At 47.7% G+C, this 19296-nt stretch overlaps 1 protein-coding gene across 2 annotated transcripts in view; it reads left to right on the top strand.

Moving 5' to 3' along the window:
• The window catches only part of SPOCK1 (SPARC (osteonectin), cwcv and kazal like domains proteoglycan 1), a 469763-nt gene that overhangs the window by 319489 nt on the left and 130978 nt on the right, over positions 1-19296 (top strand). For both annotated transcript variants that reach the window (XM_032476825.1, XM_032476824.1), the window contains one exon: positions 4957-5071. In XM_032476825.1, coding sequence (XP_032332716.1) covers positions 4957-5071 — 115 coding nt within the window. The remainder of the gene's footprint in view (positions 1-4956; positions 5072-19296) is intronic.

Here is a 19296-nt window from a genome sequence, read left to right as displayed (position 1 = left end):
CCACTTTCCATGTAAAATGTGTGTAAAGGGTTCTCTCTTCTACCCCTTCTCTAGCAACTTCAGCATGGAAGGGCATGCCATGTTTGTTGTCACTGTCAAACTTGGTGGCCATGGGCCCTGGAGTCCTCACTGTGGTTTCAAGGCCTCCCAGGATGACGCTGCCACGTTCTGCGGTCCTTTCTTGCACCACCGCAGCCCGAGCCCGCCGCCTAGCCTGATGGAACACTGCTGTTCCCCAGACTTGCTGTGATTTCTCTTACATCTGGAAAGGGAGCTTCTTTTTACCCGAAAAGTTCTTCCTCATCCTATTACCTGGTTAAACTTATTTTTCCATAGATAGCAGTCTGTCCAGGAGGTCTCCCCTGACCCACTGAAAGGCTGGAAGAGGTACCTTCCTTGACTCCTGTAACAGATAGAACTTACCCTCTTATTTCCTATCTCCTCTATTGAGCTGTGAGCTTCTGGAGGGCTGGGCTGACATCTTGTTCACTCCAGAACTCCCAGCCTCCAGCCTGAAATAAAATGAGCCTGTACAGAGCAGATGCTCTATGTCTATGAATGGAATAAACCCAAGATGTATCTCTTAGGTGACTCTTAGGGGCCCTTTGATCAGCACACAAAATGGAACATCTTCTCATCTCAGCATCTCTGAGGTGGTACCCTGCTCTGCTGTTCTAGGCGTTATGACCCTTTGCCAGTGAGGTTATAGGATGTGCCTACGGGCAGCAGAAAGGCTTGATTCAGAATTTTAAAATCAATATAGCTAATTAAAAATTAACTTGTACTGGAAAAAAAAGTTCAGAAACAATTACAATAATTAAAATATCCCTACCTTAATTGAGACCAAGCAGTGAGCTTAAAAAATAAAATTAATTAAAAAAAACTTACACAAAGCCTGTAATTAACTGGCTTTTAAATTCAGTGTTTTCCAGCTTGACAAATTTGTTTAAATTAATTCATTCTTGTTTTTTTCTTTGAAAAAAATTTTTGTAGAAGTTATTGAAAAAATTAATTGGACATGTGTCTTTGCCAGTTGACACTTGATTGGTTTGTGTGTGGGAGCAGGAAAGATGGCATTAACCTTCCATGCCTGTCTGCTCCGTGCTAGGCACAATCTCCTGTTTCAATCCACATGAGTCCTGCAGGTATTATGGTAGAAGAGGTGGGCGGGAGGTGGGGCTTTGGTATCTTGTGGGGATGGCTGCGTCCTATCACCAAGCACATGCTTGGAAAGAGGGAAACTTGGAGCACAGTCTCCAGAATTCATTAGGACCTTGACAAGGAAGCTTCTACCCCTGGTCCGGGTTATCACTCACCCTCAGCCCTCTCTCCCTCCCTCCTCACCTGCACAATTTCCCTGCGGCTTATTAAAGCGCCTTTCAAATTCCACTTATTATTCTGATCTCCTATCAGTCCCTTGAGAAAGTGGAGCCACCCAGCCCTGTCCAGTATGGGAGGGAAAAGCGAATTTGAGAGGCAGCATTTACATGTAAATGACACACTCCTTTACCATCCTCATCCCCTTTCAATCCCAATATTGCTGTTTTTCAAAAGCAACATGCGTCCTGGTGATTAAACAAACCCTGACAGCTTGATTTGTTACTGTTTTGTTGTTCTGTGAAGTTCATTTACTCTTAAATAATTCCCATGCATGTTTGAAGTCTTCAGACCCTGGTAATTAATTTTTAGCAGACTTGATTTCTGTATGCAAATTGTTAAGTAAGTTTGTGTATGGAGTTAAATAACTGATGATTTTTATTTATGACTATTTCTGGTTAAAGTGGATTTATTTCTTGCTCTTTCTTTCTCTCTCTTTCTTTAGGAATGGTAGCTTCAGGAATTGGAGGGGGCCGTTTGCCTAATGGTAGGGTGTCAGATGGCAAGGTTGCAGAAAGAAAATTGACAGCTACTGGTCAGATGACTCCTTTGGGGTCCACTGCATTCACAGCGGGTAGGCAGAGGACACAGTTGCCCAGGGTCAGCACCCCACCGTCTGGGGAGCGCTAGGGCTGTGTGTGGCATCAACTTGGGGCAGTCCTGTGTGGCCCAGCTCAGGACCCCCTGGCTGCCACTTACTTTTCTCCTCAAGTTTCATTCTGCCCCAGCATCCTCTCGGGAACGTGGTGCATCTGGGCTCTCTACTTGGTGTCAGGTGGAGCCCCACATCAACTTTTAAAAGGAGACTCTAGGTGATTTTCAGGCCGCTGGCGTATCGTGGTGAGGAGTTGGGGTTTGGAGTCAGCCGACCAGGTGTCCAACACCGTCTGCACCTCTCAGCTTCTTTGTGCAATGGGCACACGAACCACAGCCAGCTCTGGGGTGTTTGTGAGAATTAAGGATGGTAATCCAATTACAGTTCACTGCCTGCATGTTTCAAAAGCGCTGGGTAAGTGTTAGCTATCGTTCTTGTTATGATCAAGGCTTATTATGCACTTTGGGAACAAAATACAGACACGCAAAAATTAACCATCAGCCACGAGGTGCTTAACCTGAACCACGTCTGTTCTAAGCCCTTAAAAGATTCACTCACTTACCCTCATGACAACCGAAAGCGATACCAGGTATGGTTACTACTCCCTTTCACAGACGAGGGAAGGGCTGTATAGAGGTTAGGAAGCAGTGCGGCCAGCCTTCACCTTGAACCCTGGGCCTGGAGTCTGCTGTTCCCACCAGGCTCAGCTGGCTTACTTTCCTTGAGATCGTGCTGCCCACGAGGCTGTCTGGATCCCAGCGTGGACCCTGCAGATCTTTGAAGTTGGCTGCAGAAGCAAAGACCAGCTGAAATTCAGCCCTTAAGCTTGTCCTCTAGTTCTGCGGATCTGGACACCCATTACCCTAGGCCAGCCTGGCATTCCCCATCTCTGAAATCCCCTCCGGGGAAAATCCCAAGGGTTCCAGGACACCTGACACCTGTCAGGGCAGTGCCTCGGTGGGCACCTGCAGCTGAAGCTTTGGGGCTGGTCCCCGAGTTTCTTGGGATCCGTCCGTGTCTTACTTCATCCTTTGGTGCCTGGATGTCTGAAAAGGGGCCGTGAAGGCCAGCGTGGTCGTCATCAGTGGTCACCTGGTAGTTGTTCATTGCTAGCTTGATGCTGTGTGAGTCTAGGAGAGCAAGTCACAGCCGGCTGGGCTGCCGCCCTGGGGTTGGGGTGGTGGGCGGTGCACAGGGAGGCCACTGGCCTAAGACGCACCAGCCTCCTGGCCTCTCCTGAGGATGTTTCCAGGAAGCCAGACCTCCACCTGGGACCAGAAGTTCCTGCTGGAAGTTTCTGGAAGGCCCAGCCTCAGAGGACTCTGAGGGCAGACACAGGCCCCCTGCCTCTCAGCTCGCAGAGGTGAAACCCTCAGCTTAAGAGCTCAGAGTGAGTGCCCTGTCTCTGGGGCTCTAGTCAGCCTCTCTTTATCCTGCTGCATGTTTCCTGCTGCTAAGCTCTGGGCTGCTAGGTCCATCCCATCCCCTGGGGAGTCAGCTCTGCTGGGTGACTCCCTGGGACCAGGACCTGGGTCTTGCTGCTCACCTGACTGGCCTGAGAATACACCCAGGTTTCTGTTTGCAGAGGCTGAAGCTGTGCCCTGCACAGTTCAAGCAACAGAAAAATGCCTTTGGATAGCGTGTATGCAGGTCCCTGGAGGAATTACCAGCAGCCATCTGAAGAGAAGGGCATTGAGATTCTGGGTTTGGGTGGGCTGATAGGAAGCGTGACTTCCTCCAAGTGCAGGGAGCTCGTGATCACTGGGGAGCCCAGAGGTTGAGGGGACCACAACATTTATGACAGCAGTGGTGCTGTCCCTGCTTGGGATGCCAGTCTGTTTAACCAAATGTTTGTGTGGGGAGGACTGGGAAACATTCCCTCCCCAGGCTGTGGAGAGCAGTTACAAAAGATTTATCGCCCGATGGGCTTTAGGCCCCAGAGCTGGGAGATGGCACAATTGCTTTTGTTTTGCAGAGAATTCCCTGTAGGCTCTTCTCTGCCCTGATGAGCACATGCACCTCAGCCTGCAAGTGCTGATTAGCCAGGGGCTGACTGCTCTGCCTGTTCTAGGAAATGTAATATACGAACTGCTGTCTTTGGAGACCTTTTCTGCAGTGACTTGGCTGAATCAACACCCACGCCTGCCCCATTATTCCCCCCAACAAAGCACACAGTCTAGTCAGATTGAATATTTGAGGATTGCCCAGACATGCCTCCCTACCTTGGAGTGTGGTGCTCATCCTGGCCTAGATTGCCTTTCCTCTCTTTGCTTTTTAAAATCCTACCCATCCCTCAAGATCCAATTCACATATTAATGCTTCATTAATCCCTGCCCCAGAAATTGATCTCTCTTTTGCTCTCAAGCTCTGTTATCATTTTCTATGCCCGGCATGGCCCTTATCTAATTCTCCCTTGCACAATAAATATTTATATGTCAGCTTTCTTTTTTCCTGCCTGATTATATTGTAAGTTTGTGTGGCACTGGACTGGACTGGCTTGTGCATCCTGAAGTTCTTCACAAAACTTAAAAGAGACTTACTTATGCATATAGTCTATTTTGATTGAACTGAAGATCTCAATACTCCATCCTCTGGGACTTACTGCACCATAGGAAATAAGCAAAATTGGGCACAAAGTCATAAAAAGCAATAGCAGACAAATAACCAAAGAAGGAAATATCACTTTTGGTCCTTAGAACACTCAAGATGCTAAAGGATTTTTAAAAGTAATTCCTGCCAAGAAGAAGATGCTGAAACTCCCCAAAGCACGAAAGAATCACTGTCCTGATGCTGAAGAAAAACACGTGCCATAGACGTAGAATTCCCCCTGGTTTGCGTTTTCATCCCAATCACCTCCAGCCTAAGAAAACGGCTTAGAGTGCAAACACATGGTCTGTTTATTTCCCACTCGTTTATTTGAGTAGAATTGGAAATTAAATTTCCCAGGAGGTCCTAACGCCCCTCTTTGTGTTCTTTTCACTCAGCCCTGGACCCATCCAAGGACCCCTGCCTGAAGGTGAAATGCAGCCCTCATAAGGTTTGTGTGACCCAGGACTACCAGACCGCCCTGTGTGTCAGCCGCAAGCACCTGCTCCCCAGGTAAGCCGAGGGCTAGGAGGCGCTCTGCTGCCGGCAGAGCTGGGGTTCCTGATCTCTGACTGGGGGACTTGGGGGTGAGGGGGAGCAGGTGTCTGTATCTGTGTCTTGCATGGTACGTGGTACCTGAACTCTTGCCATGGTATGAATCTCAGGTCTCAAAGACATATTTGCAAAGAATGTTAACATCTTGATTTCCTTTGAATCAACTTTATTTAACTCTGAGCCCTCATTCAAGAAAATGCACAGAAAGTCCCTTCCTGGCCATTGTGGTGGGGCTTTCCTCCTCCTTGGATGACCCCAGGATCCGGGAAGCGTCTAGCTAAGGAGACAGAAGCTGTACATTTAGTCTCCTGGTTGCTACTGACATCCTCACCCTGATGATCCTTTGAGGTCTGTTGAGGCTGGGGAGGAAGGAGGAGGGTTGTCTGCTTCCATGCTGTATGGGATGTGTGCATCTCCGCCAGGCTGGAGCCCTGGGTCCTGCCTCCTCGAGACCACGAGGCCACCATTCCTCCCGAGGACATGCACTGCTGTTTCCTCAGGGCACAGCCTTCTCCAGGCCAGGAGGAGGTCTCTCCTCTTCACAGCTGTTAAAGCCTCTGTCTCTTGCCCCACCCACTCCCAGCACCCAGTGGGCTTAGGCTTTCACACAAGTGACAGAAAGAGCCTTTGCACTCAGGCCGTTCCTGCCTTCAGTCCTGCAGATACTTGAAGCAAGAAAACACACACACGCGCACACACAAGTAGGCTTTTTGAAAGAATGGGATTGGATGGGGTACGGGTGGGAGAAGGGTGATTTCGGTGCCAGTGTACCGCCTGTACAGTGGAGAGGTGCAGCGATGGGCACTGGAGTCACACACCCTTGGGTCACTACCCTTGATTACACACACTTGGATTCAGCAACTTTCTCTGCCATTCACCTGTACTTCACCGTAACCACAGGCGAAGAAAGTAGCCTACTGGAACTCGATTCCCACTGAATTCTGCCTCCCTGTAACTTTTGCTCCTTGGTTTCAGTTTGACCCTGGGACCGTGCAGAAGGCGTCCTCTACCGTCTCTTAGTTCTTTAAGTCTAAGTAACGCTTGCCACTTTGGCTACTTCTCTTGGGACATGCGTTAATTTCCCTCGGCCCCTATGTGGTTCCCTCCGAACTTGCGTGGGGAGCACCCATCCTCTGACAGCATGGCCCAGCTGAGGACCAGCGCTCCTTGGGTGGTGGGACAGCACGGAACAGAACCCCCGTCGCCCCTGCCCCTGCAAACCTGGCACCTACAGCAACAGACCTAGGCTCTGTGATCACCTAAAATAGCCAAGCTCAAATCAGATTTGAGGTATTACAACACATTAGCTCTTCCCCCAGACCGGAGTGTCCTCCCTGGAAGTAAAGATAGATCTCATCCCTGAGCCTTCAGTGTGCGGCAGGCATTGTGCTCAGAACCAGCAGCCTTGAATTCCTCCAACCATTGTGTCAAGTTGGTATTTATTTTTGTCGTCGCTCTAAAAATGAGAGGGCTGAGGCAGAGAGAGGCATGAGTAGCTTGCTTTTGTATAGCCAGTAAGTGGCAGCCGTGACTCAAACCCAGGACTGCCTAGCTCCCAAGCTTGTGTTTTTCGTCCGTACCATGTGTTGGCCTCACGATTCAATCTGTTTTGTCATTTGTTGTCATTTAACAGAAAGGTCTTGAGTACCTACTATGTGCCAGGCTTGTGTTAGGACTGAGGCTACAGAGGTAAACAAGGGACCCTATTCCTACCCTGAAGGAAATCACATTCAATGCAGAGTGAGATTTAAAAAACAGATTTTTGTTGTTATTATTATTCAAACATCCTTTTAAGGCATACATGCCCTGAGCAAACTATCCTGGATGATTCTGCCACCCATGATTTCTTCCATCTCTGAAGGAGGCAAGATGCAGCCTCTTTTGCTGCAAATACCCAAATACCCTTTGGTAGAGTGCTGTAGGTTGTTCAGCCATCTGGCTTTGTGTCTGTGTGTGTGCACGAGTGTGTGTGTAACGTGAACAGTCCATTGCCTGTTTCCTTCTAGAATACAGCCCTTTCTGTAAGTGCCAGACAAGAGATTTTTAGTTTTAAGCTCAAGTCTGTCTTGAGACCGAGGCAGCATCCTTTTTGGTATTCAGGCCTATTCAAGTGTAAATGGGGTTCTTCCGGGGTACCCCGTGTTTCTGTGTTGGAAACACCGCCACTTTTTTTGTGTGTTGAAAGTGTAATTCTCATCTCCCACATCTCCTGGTGGCCACAAAATTACAGTGGCCAAGAGCATAGGTTTCGGACTGAGACCCTTCAAGGCTCCGTTCCCAGTTTGGCTCCTTCCTAGCTGTGTGCCCTTGGCAAGTTTCTTTACTGTCCTGAATCTGTGCCTTCTCCTCTGTAAAGTGGTTTTAATGAAAGCACTTACCCCCTTCCTCTGTCTCATTTGCTGGGATACATCCTCTAGTAATTCTTGTGGAGAGGGTTTATGGGCAGTTAAGTTTTACTCATTCTTGCGTAGGGTATTTTGTGTCCATTTTTGATGAGAGGTCAGTAAGATGGAGGTGTGTGAGGTACGTAGTAACATAATGACAGCTAACCTGACAGTTACTAAAACAATTGTGATGATAGTTACTGTTACTGTCTGATTCCTTCTGGAAGGTCAGCCACCAAACCTCCCATTCGCATGCCCCTGAGAAAGAAGTAGCTCATGCAGCAGCCCTGCCCTCATCCCGGTCTGACTGTTCTGGCCTCTGGAGTTCCTGCCCTAGGAAACCTTGAGGTGTTGTAGGAGGGTCCCAATGCCATTTGTGCCGCCCTCTGTGATTCTCAGCAAGGTAGGACTTGCAAGAAGATTGCATTTTTGATGATGGATACCGATTGTTCCTGGAAAAGCAGCCCTAAGAGGAGACTTTGACTGAGGCGGGTGCCCACTGCCTCATCAGGATTTGGGAGGAGACCTACACCTGGGGAGGCTCCACAACGGTGTTGGCTGTGGTTGTGGGTCCGGCCTCCCCACCCCGAGGCAGAATTACTCAGCCCTATCAGCCAAGTGCAGACCTCCTCTTAGGGTCTTGGACACCTTCCCAGATGAAACATCTGTCCTCCCACATTATACTTCAGGGGTCCCCTCTGACCAGGGAGATCATGTTGACAACCCCATTTACTCATCAGTCAGGAAAGTAATCTTTCTGTCTGTGAGACATCTGTAGGCAATCCCATCAGCCAGTCTGGCCTCTGCAGCCTCTCAAGAGGTAAATCCTGCCCGCCAGGCAGGCACTCACAGGGAGAGGCGGCCGGGCCGGCCTCGGGCAGATGACGAGGCTGCAGACTTGGGCTGTTTCTTTGCAAGCAGATTGAGGCAGAAGGACAGTGAGTGCCTCCGTGAGAGAATTTCATAAGCTTTCTTTGCCCTCGGAGATTGAGTGAGTGGAGACGCTGTTGGACACGCACACCTGCGACTCACAGTGTCTGGTAGGTGAACAGGCAATTTCAGCGGGGGGCCAGGTGGGGCAACCAGCCCTCCCTCTGCTGGGACACTTCTCCTTTATTGGGATGGTATTGGGATTTGTATTTGGTTTCCTTGAGAGGCTTCAGCTAAACTCACATTCCCTTTGGAGGATTCTCTTTGGAAATTCTGTGTTTCATCTCTTCTTGCTGTTGAGCGATATTGATTGGGGTTGGGAGAGGGTAAATTCTTGGTAGGATGTTCATCTTTTAGGTTCTCCAACGGGGCCTTTTACACACTAAAGAGCAGTGTGAAGGCAGCCCAGACTCAGGGAGCCTTCTCTTAAATGACTTTTTCTTAATATTCTAATTAATTTTTGATATAACAGTAGTTGATGCTTATTACAGAAAACACTAAAAGTATAGACAAGTAAAAAGGAACAGGAAATAGGCAATGGTCACATAATCTAAAAATAGTAATTCAAATATTCCAGCACCTTTTCTTCCATTCTTCTAGTTGTAGGTTTTGTCCATTGGTTTGTTTTTGTCAAAGTTTGATTATCAAGTGGTACCTTTCCAGTGTATAAAAATTTGTATTGAGCTCTCTTCAGTTAATATGTATAAATGAGTATTTTATGATACTGAAGCTCTTTGTAGATATAAATCTTAATGATTGTATAATGTATGATTTAAAAAATTAACTTGAAACAGATCATAGACCTCAATACAAGAGCTAAGATTATAAAAGTTTTGGAAGAAAAGAAGAGTAGTAACCTTGGGTTTGACAAAGATTTCTTAAATAGGACACACAAAACATGAACTATAAACTCCAAAAAAACAAAAAAGAGAGAGAGAGAAATCTACAAATTGGATTTCATCAGAAGTGAAAACTTTGATCTTCAAAAGACGCTGTTAGACTAATAAAAAGCCACAATGGGAGAAAATATTTGCAAAACATATGTCCAACAAAAGATTTGTTTCTAGAATATGCAGTGGAAACATATGTCCGTGTAAAGACTCAGTCATAAATGTTCATAGCAACTTTGCTTACAATAGTTAAAAGTCTAGGGGAGGGTGCAGCTCAGTGATAAAGTGCATGCTTAGCATGCACAAGGTCCTGGGTTCAATCCCAGTACTTCCATTAAAATAAATAAATAGATAAATTTTTAAAAATCCAATTACCCTCCCTTCCCCCAAAAAATAAATAGCTAAAAGCTGGAAATCAATGGGTGAACAGGTAAACAAGTTGTGGTATATATTCTTTGCAGTGGATTAATAGCAATTAAAAAAGAAAAGCTATTGATACATGCAATAGCATGGACAGATCTCATAATAATTATGCTAAATGAAGACAAAAACAAAAAAAAGTGTATGATTTTCATTTACATGAAATTGTGGTGGAAGTAAGTTTTGGTGACCAAAAGCAGATCATTGTTTGTCTCGGGGAGCAGGTTGGCGGGGTGCTTGATGTAATGCTTGATAATGCAAAATGGACCTTGGGAAACAGTTAAGTCAAGCATTGGCCTTAGGTGCCAAAGATGCTACTGGCAGATGGGTTTGTTTGAGGAAGAAGAGTTTTCAATACAGCAATGTGTTACTCTTCCTGACTTAAGTTTAAAAAATATTCTCTTAGGCCTTCTTAAAGAAAATACCCCCTTAGGGTATGATTCATGAAAAAAAAGTGGACAGAAAGTCATACAACTTGCGGAGGGACCGGCTGTCAGGAATTCACTGCCAGTGGGGTGGCCCGCTCTGATTTATGGTTCTGGGTGGGCGAGAGAGGGGGAGGGCTTCTCCCTACAGAACGCTGAACATTGATTTCACCTCTCTGTTGCCATTGATTTTCGTTTGGTGAATGGAAAATTGAAGCATTTGTTTTAAGTCTCCCAGACAAGCCGCATTCTCAGATTCTGCACATGCGTTGTGAATGGGAGGAAAAGCTGTCAGGGTGGGACTTGCGGTGTCTGAGTGTATCCTTGGAAGCCTCCTGGCAGCAGTGGGAACTAACCTGTTTTTAAACCAGGAGTTGATGGCTGGTCCTCCCGATGGTCTAGGCCTCTCTAAGGTAATAGCCCTTTATCTCTACTTCCTAATAATTATCTGGAATAACAACGAATCCTCCTCCGCACCCAGCAAAGAATTCAGATCCAGTCAAGGCTGGCAGTGCAGTAGACCAATCTGAGAGCTCTCTGTCTTTTATGTGAACTTGAAAAAAAGAATCAAAGTGTCTGAGGTCAGAGAGAAGTACATCACAGAATGTGCCTCACATACCAAACTCTCACAGGATATTTGAAAGGAATGACGGTTATTTCATCTCAGTTTTGTTTTACAACAAAGGACTGCCTCCCACTACAGGGGCTTTGAATGGGTTGATTATACACACACGTTTGTCTCAGATTGGGAGACACACAGCCACGAGGAAGGTGGGTAGTTCCTAGATGCCTGGATGGCTCTCTGGTGCCTTGTTCCCAGTTACCAACAACGTGTGATCACACCCACAGCCCTTGCTATGACTTTAAGTTGATGTGGCTCATACCCTTTCTCCGAGGAGCCTATGAATGCCCTTGCATTCTGTTCCCACCTCGAGGGATCTTCAGGTCCCGTGTCCTCTCGGTAGGCTGCTCAGGAGGGCACAGTGCTATTTCTAGGCTATTTGTGGAATTGGTGCCGCTGGGTTTCGAGTTGAGGCCCCCTTTTGAATCAGTCACCTTTCTAAACAGAGAAACTGCTGCTGCTGGGGTCTGTTGTTTTGGGAATACCTACCACTAGGCCCTAAGGAAGACGTAGGGAGGGTCGTAGGGTCCAGAGCGGCCACTCACTGATCACCTCCCATGTTGGGCTCTCTTGGCAGAGAGGACCTCACTGATGTCTCGCAACAGCCTGCAGGTCTCTTACCGTCCTCATTTACAGATGGGGCTGTCGAGTTTCTATCAGTGACTTCCTCGGTGGCACAGGGGCAGTTTTGGAACAAGGAAGGAGGGATGCCATGCAGCCTCCTCGGCTGTGGAGTCGTGGGTGTGAGCTCTCACTAGTTAGTTGACTTTTGCCCACGGTGCTGCAGCCCACAGGCCTACCAGCCCTCCTGTTCCTGATCCTGCATTCACTGCCGCACACAGGCCTGGGCCCTTCTCTCCCGCCTCCTGCCCCTTTCAGAGCCATTGGTGGGGTCTCAAGTATTAAACCCATGTCCTCCTTTCTGTGCCCAAAGCGATAATGCTGGGTTCATTTTTTCCCTTTGTGGTTTTTCCAAAAGCAGTCATTCCAACCACATGTCACTGAAAAATAGATACTTAATTACTTTAAACCACAGCCATTGAAAAAACAAACAAACAAAAAAACCAAAACCCCAACAACTGAAGTACTATCTCCTTCTCCCTGTAAGGACCCGGGTGTTACCCGCGTCCTCACTGAGCAAGATTTCTTAACTCAAGCAACACAGTTACCATCTCTCTTCTTTCGTTTTCCTCTCTGAAGCTGAAGGTATTGATTAGATGAGCTTGGGGACAAGAGCAGCAGAGAGTAAAAAACAGTTCATAATGGAGATGTGAATAATTGGGTGGAATTTTTAGTCCCTTGGAGTGGGGCAGGGTTGGGGGCTGCTGGTGGGCGACAGGAGTGAGAGGCACATCTTACATTGGAAGGCAAATTCACTAGGCAAGTTTTATAAATGCATTAAAAATACATTATGCATATATATGTATGTATAACTGAATCACTATGCTGTACACCAGAAATTAACACAACATTGTAAATCAATCATACTTCAATTAAGAAAATCAAAATCATGACTGCCAGTAAAATGTCCCAGACCCATATCTTGCCCTGCCCAGTTTTCCTCTTTTTTTTTTTTTTTTTTTTTTTTTTAAACCATGCTGCCTGTGCCAAAACAGTGTTACATCTGAAGATATGGGGGCAGGGGAGTGTGGCAGGGTTACCAGGTGAGCCTCCTAGTACGTCTCAGGGCCTCTGCCTGACTGGGCAGTTTCTGGGTGAGGCTCTCAAGGAACAGACCCTCTGCCCTGCTCTAGTCCTGTCTGGCACCCTCCTCCAGGCTGCCGTCTCCACCTCCTGGGCTGCACTGCTGGAGAAGGGCCTCCTTCCAGAGGGAGCCATTCAATTTCCATTGGACCCCAAAGCACTGGATCCTTGTCTTTTTTTTTTTTTTTTTTTCCTTCTTTTGAGCCAGGTTCTGTGTAGAGGAGATGGAGAATGTTTTGTGGTGGACTTCTCAGAATATGCGTGTGCCCAGGTGCAAAGCTGCTGGAGAGCTAGTCAGCCCAGAGTTCTTGGAGCTGGGAATGGCTGTGGACAGGGCCAGGGACTGATGGAACACCACTCCCTCATTTCCTCCCCATCTCTTACACAGCGTTCAGTGCACCACCCTGCTCTGTGGTTCTGCCCCAGATCACGGGGCTGCAGTTGCTGTGTTCCCAGGTGTCCTTGCATAAGAAGGAATGTACAGAGTGGTATATTTCATGCATCAGATTTAAGTGGGTGAAAAAGTGGAGGCTGAGGTGGGTGTGCCACCCTTTGTTGTTGTGTTACCTTCGCGTAGGCCTGACGCAGGCCAGGCTCAACCTGGAGAATCTGTCAAGAGAAGTGTGTCTGGGACCAGGGTAGCTGGAGTTGTGGCATCGTCTGTGCACAAATGGGTCCTTTTTTTTTTTTTTTTATTTAATTTTTTTATTTTTCTGGGGGAGACAATAAGGTTTATTTATTTACTAATGGGAATTGAACCCAGGACCTTACGCATGCTGAGCAGGCTCTGCCACTGAGCTATAGCATCCCCTACACTGTCCCCACAAATGGGTCCTTGAATTGCTCCAGGGGACTTGTGTCCCATGCATGGTCTTCCTGGGACTCCAGTCTCCCGTGTCTGTCCAAGCAGGTGGACCCTTCCTGTCTGGCATTGACTCCACCAGCACGGCCGGGGGCACATGAGGAGCCCCTCGTGCATGGACCACGGATGACCTGGGCCTCTGAGCAGCCAGTGCAGATGTCTTCGGGCTGCTGTGCCAGTCGGTGTGACACCGGGCAGAGATGTTCCCAAGATCATGGATGCCCCAACACCCCGCCCTGGCCACCTCCCACAGTATGGCCTCTGCCTCCCTGGGTCGTGGTCTCCCGCCTTTGTGTCTCTCTGATTCCTCTGGATCCAGCCCAGACCTGCCTCCATCACCCTCCCTCGCCTAGTCCTCCACCCACAGTGAAGCCCCCCTCGTCTGGGCTTGTGTTCTGGCCACTCTGTGCATGGATCCTGCATTGTTCTCTGCCTGCCCATTGTGTTTCCTGGTGGCTTCGACCCCCACCCCTCATCTCGCACAGCCTGGCTCTATCCCTGTGCGCTGACCCAGCTCTCTCTGCCCCTCTGTCCACAGGGGCCCCTGCACATTCTGGGGTGCTTTCCAGGATCCAGGGGAGCAGTGCCAGTGTGGCCTCAGAACACAACCATCATCTATTGCAGGGGTGATCAGATTGGTTTTCCCGCATTCACTTACGTCTGTTTTAATTTTCTTAGACCTCTTTCCTTCGCCTTTGTTATTACTGAGTCTGCTGTGGCCTGCTTGCTGCTCTGCCGAAACTCATCAAGATCCCACCTCACAGGTCTTCACTTTAGATGTTTGTTCTAAGATTAACTCAACCAATGAACCGTGAAAGACATTCTTTATGGATGTCAGGCACCAGAGTAGGGCCCATCTGAGGCACTGACCATGAGGGTTCTGGGGCCAGAAAATGGACTCGGGATGATTTAGACGGGCATCCAAGGCTATCTTTAGATGTACTTTTGTTTTAAATAGGATGTTCTCAAGCTAATGTCCCGTTTTTAATGTTCCTGATGAAGGGGGTGGGCAGAGGGCAAGGCCTTCTATGCACAGAGGGACAGGAGAGATGAAAGTTAATTAGTTTGGGGACCTTGATACCTTTCCAAAGCACTCTCTTAAGTGACAGTTTTCATGGGTGCACGCTGACATGAATGTGGCTGTCTTACTGAGGAGTGAAAGGCGCCTCTTCCCTCCTGTCTTGTCTGCAGCCCTGCCACAGCTGGCGGTGCTGAGCCCCTGCTTCCCATGTGCTTGGTGGGAGGGAGGAGGCTCCGGCTCAAGCTTCCACTGCTATAAGGAATTCCCAAGTGGAGGGCGAAGTGGCAAGGCTCCCCTCCGGCCTGGAACTAGTGTCCTTGTCTGGCAGGTACCAGGAAGGCCATCTGTGAAGGTGATGGTAGTGAAGGGCTTTCAGGCTTGAGTCCCCACTGCCGTTGCTTTGGTAGGACTGGTTCTCAGGAAGTGGCTCCCGTGCCCTGGTGATGACGGCTTAAAGGTCACTCATTCAGATAAGCTGCAGTCTGATCACTTCTTTATTTAACAAGTATTTCCGGTGCCTTCCATCTGCCAGCCACTGCTGTGTGTTTGGAATTCTGTGATGAATGGATGCCGTGGAGATTAAAGTCTGTTGGAGAAGACAGATGAAAAGGAAGTATCAAATGAATTGTGATGTGCATTAAGTAGGATAAGAGCAGGTACCGTGAGAGGGTCACTTGAGGGTGGTTGAAGGGGGTGAAAGGTGCAGAGTAGGGAGGAGTGTTCTTGGAGGGTGCGAGAGCCTTCGCAGAGGCCTTGGGTCAGGGAAGGGGGAGGGACTTGGTATCCTAAAGGCAGTGAGAGGAGAGAGACCTGAGTAGCAGGAAGGCAGTGATGGAGGGGGCCTGCCTGCATGATGCCAGTGAGGGAGGCAGGGCCAGACCGATTGGAACATGCTGGGGTGACACTGGATTTCCTGCGAATCTACTCACTCTCCAACTTAAGCATTTTCTACTTGTGCCTTTTTTTTTTCTTTCACTTTGTGCAATGGGTGAAGTTGGCTTGCTGCTCTTAATGGCTCTGTTGATTACTTATGGACCTTTGGTGGAGAATCTAAACGCTTTGTTTCAGAGCAGCTCTCAGAGCAATACTTGGTAGATGTCTGCAGAGTGGAGGGTTGGGATAATGGAGTAATGCTCCCTGCAGGGCGCCGTTGATGGAGTGTAAATTGGTTACAACATTTCTGGTGGATATTTTGGCCTCATTGACCCCATGATTCCACACTGGAGAATCTATCTCACGGAAGAAAGTAGAGATACACATAAAGATTTATATACAAGGATGTTCAGTACACTGGACTACAGTATTCAAGAAATGGAAACAACCTCCTCTTTGTCCATCATAGAAGAATGCTTCTCACATTCTCACATACGCACAGATCAGAGTATGCCTTCTATAGAATCCCTTTCATCTAAGTGACCTCTGCTTGAACTTTTGCAGTCTGGGGAACCTCTCTTCGCAGCCTTCTGAGATGGACCTTCTGTCTTTGGACAGCTCTCACTCGCTGTGTAAGATGTCTTCCTTGTATTGAGTCAAAAGGTTTTCTGTTGGTCACAGTCTATCCTCTGGTCCAGGCTTTAGTCTGGAATAGCATTAGGACACAGGGTTACTGCTCCTTGTGCCAGCACATTCTTGAGCATCTTGTCTCTACGTAGGAGCCACTGGGTACCTGAATAAGTGTCACCCACAGTGGCCAGTGATAAAGAGCTGCAGGGCAGGAACACGGGGCTGGGAACATGGGGCAGATGTGCTTGGAGGAAGGGAGGGGCCATCTGAGACATCTTCTGAGAGGGATGGCATTGGAGCTGGCCTTTGGGAAAGGATGAGGGGAGCCTGGCAGGAGAAGGTAAAAGTGTTGGAGAAAACATAAGACCAAGGGAGCTCGGCTTAGTTCTTGGCCACCCCCACCCAGAAAATTCCCTACCAGTGAGGGCCACAGAGACGCGAAGGAGCTTGTCAGGGGCTCTGGCTTCTCTCTTCTGACCTTGACCATGAAGAACGCTTTCAGAGCAGGTGAGAGTTATGCTGTGGATGTGGCTGTACCTGCATCCTGCCGCACTTGTGGTGAGTGGCCCCACGTGGGTTGTTTGCGGATGATGGTGTTCAGCTGGATCTCCTTGGATACTGTGTCTCTGTCAGCTTCCAGCCTGTCTCTGTGCCTGTCCTGTAAAAGGCAGTGTCCCCAGTGCCATCTCCCCACTTCTCCATTTTGCTGACTTGTTCTTCCTAAAGTAGATCATATGCAGCCCTCCCAGACTGGGGTCATTTTGCTGCCTGTGACCAGAAAACAAATGTGGGTACACTTTCTCTTATCCACACATCTCACAGTAATTAAACACACGCAAGCGTGTGTTTTCTAAGATTGTAGCAGCAGAGCCCGTGGTAGGTTTGCACATGCCTGCACGCACTCTTGTGTGCACACCTGAGCTTACAGATAATTAGCAGGAAGCTGTGTTAGCAAAGCCCTCAGTACTTCTGGCCCCTCCTGCAAAGAGGCAGGGTTATGAACACTCAGAGAGGGAGGCAGATGAAATTCTCGGCCCTGGGCTTTACTAGCTTATCATTTGATTTTTTTCCAATTACCATGTCCATTGCTAAAGATTTCCTCTAAGGTCTCAGGGCAAAATGGGACCGCTTTTTCTTGGGCCAACAAAGAAGATCAGCAAATAAGAAATCCAATGGGGAGGCCAAAGGTCAGTGGGTAATAGTAACAGTTTCTTTTCTGCCCCTTTTTAGGAGAAAGGGATTTTTAAAACAGTGCACTGCTATCCGTTATCCTAAGGGAATAAAGAAAGCTCAGTGGTTCTCTTACATTTCCCTAATAGCTGCTATTACACTGCTGGCTTGGCACTTTTCATTAACAAAGCAAAATTGTAGCTGGGCCCTGTGAGTATGTGTGTGTGTGTGTGTGTGTGTGTGTGTGTGTGTCCATGCACACAAGTTTATGTGCAGGTCCCAGTGGCTGTGCTCTTCAACAAGCTGAACTTTGAATTAAAAACCCCACTGTCTCTGCCTTACAGAGCCTCTTGGTGCCAGTGGCCATGCTCTGTTGTCCCCTTAATGGAAGGTGACTGCAGGCAGTCTCCAACCAGTTAGTGAAATTTGCATAATCACATCAGCCTGCTAATCTTCCTGATCTGGTCAGAAAGTACTGAGGGCATTGTGAGTTTAGGCCAGAAGTAGGTTTGACTAGGGTCCCTGGCCATATCTGTTTGGTTTCAGGTAGAAGGAAACCTTGATCGAAGTAATGCTCAGAAATGTGAGAAACATCAAAGATCTGGGTTTGTAATCTGGCAAGTTCCTTTTTACCTTGTCTTTTACTCATTGGCCACATAGATTGCTTCTGACATTCTTAAATGTGGAATGGCTTGGGGGTGCTGATGGGGAGTCCTGAAATTAACAGCAAATGTCCTGCCATGTAGAAATTTTCTTGGGTAAGTTAGTAGTCTATGAGAATCTTCACTGTCTCAAGATGTGAGTAAAAATAAAAACACTTAAGGTAACACCCAGCCCCAGATAAACTCAGTCATTCAGAGTTCATTAAATATCATTGTGCTTACTAATAATTGTTACATGTAATGGGTGTTATAGGAAGTACATTTAATACACACTAGCATTATCTTTGATTCTTTGCCCAATTTCTGGCACATAGTAGGTATGTAATACATGTTTACTGAAAAAGACTGCCTCTAGGATCCTAACCACTTTTGGAATATTTATACCTTTAGTTTCGATAGCTTTGCTTAAACAGACCTTCAAAATATAATATAGAAACTTAGTTCTGCTAGCTCTGACAAGTTGATCTTCACTGAAACCTTTGAGGACTGGTCAGGGGGCTTATATCTAGCTGAACTTTTTTTATTTTTTCTTCCGCCCTCCTTCTTGCACCTGGGAGATCTTTCTTCTGTTTCAATCAGGTTAGCTTTTTCATACACTCCTGGAGCAATGGAAGACTGGCAGACAGGGTAGACTTGACAACATGCATTTCTTTAAAAATTCTGAAAATGTGTTAAATTTTGAACAGATTAAACCAGCAGTACCTAATTGTAAGAGACTCGCATAATAGACATTTAGAGTAACAAAATCAAAGTTTCCTTTCTCGCTGAGGGTGTGTTCCCTCTGCAGTGTGCCCCCTTAATCATTCTCAGTTCTTTTACACGTGCACGGACAGGGTTTTTGGAAACTTCTGTCTGGCTATTGAATCCTGTCATCTGTGAAGCCTAGATTCTTCTTCCCCCAGCTGCCTTGGCCATTACACAGCTCAGGTGAAAGGCAGGTCATGGAGCCTCCAGTTGAAATGGGCTGCAGTCCAGAGGTTGACTGACATTCACATCACCCAGAGAGATGTTGCTGCTTGTAGAATTGCATCCATTCCAGACACACATCTTTTTGGTGGCCCTTATTCTTCTTTAAAAACTTTCAAAATATGCAGTTTTCCTGTGGATTTGCAGGTGCTTTAGAAACCTGGCTTGGTGGTGGTTTGGAAGCATGCCTGTGGATTGATGGCTCTTGGCTTATGTGGCATCTGTTTATCTCTTCTAATGCATTTGAGCCTTGACCTGGGGTATGTCGAGGCACCCAGCCTCCTTATCTGGGCCATGTCTGATGAGGGGAAGCCATGCAAGGTCGCTGGCTTTCCTGTGAGTGACCTGCCAGCTGGAATCAGTAGATGCTCCCCCCTGATGAGCAGGGCCCACCTTGTGAGCCTGAGTCCTTCCCATCCCCGTGGGTCTGCTTTGCTCATGAAGTCTCCCCGTCTCCCTCCCAGCACAGCTTCCCGAGGCCCACTGTCCCTTTCCTCCCTCTTGGAGCTGTGGGGAGGAGTTGGTGTGACAGTTCACGTAAAGGGCTTAAAACAGTGCTTGGAGCGTTGTGAGAGCTAAGAATGTGCTTGTTATTGTTGCTGGTAGTAATAGTAGTAGTGTCAG

This window comes from Camelus ferus, chromosome 3 (genome assembly GCF_009834535.1).
Source record: "Camelus ferus isolate YT-003-E chromosome 3, BCGSAC_Cfer_1.0, whole genome shotgun sequence".
NCBI classification, from domain to species: Eukaryota; Metazoa; Chordata; class Mammalia; order Artiodactyla; family Camelidae; genus Camelus; species Camelus ferus.
This window is presented reverse-complemented; position numbering and strand designations above follow the sequence as displayed.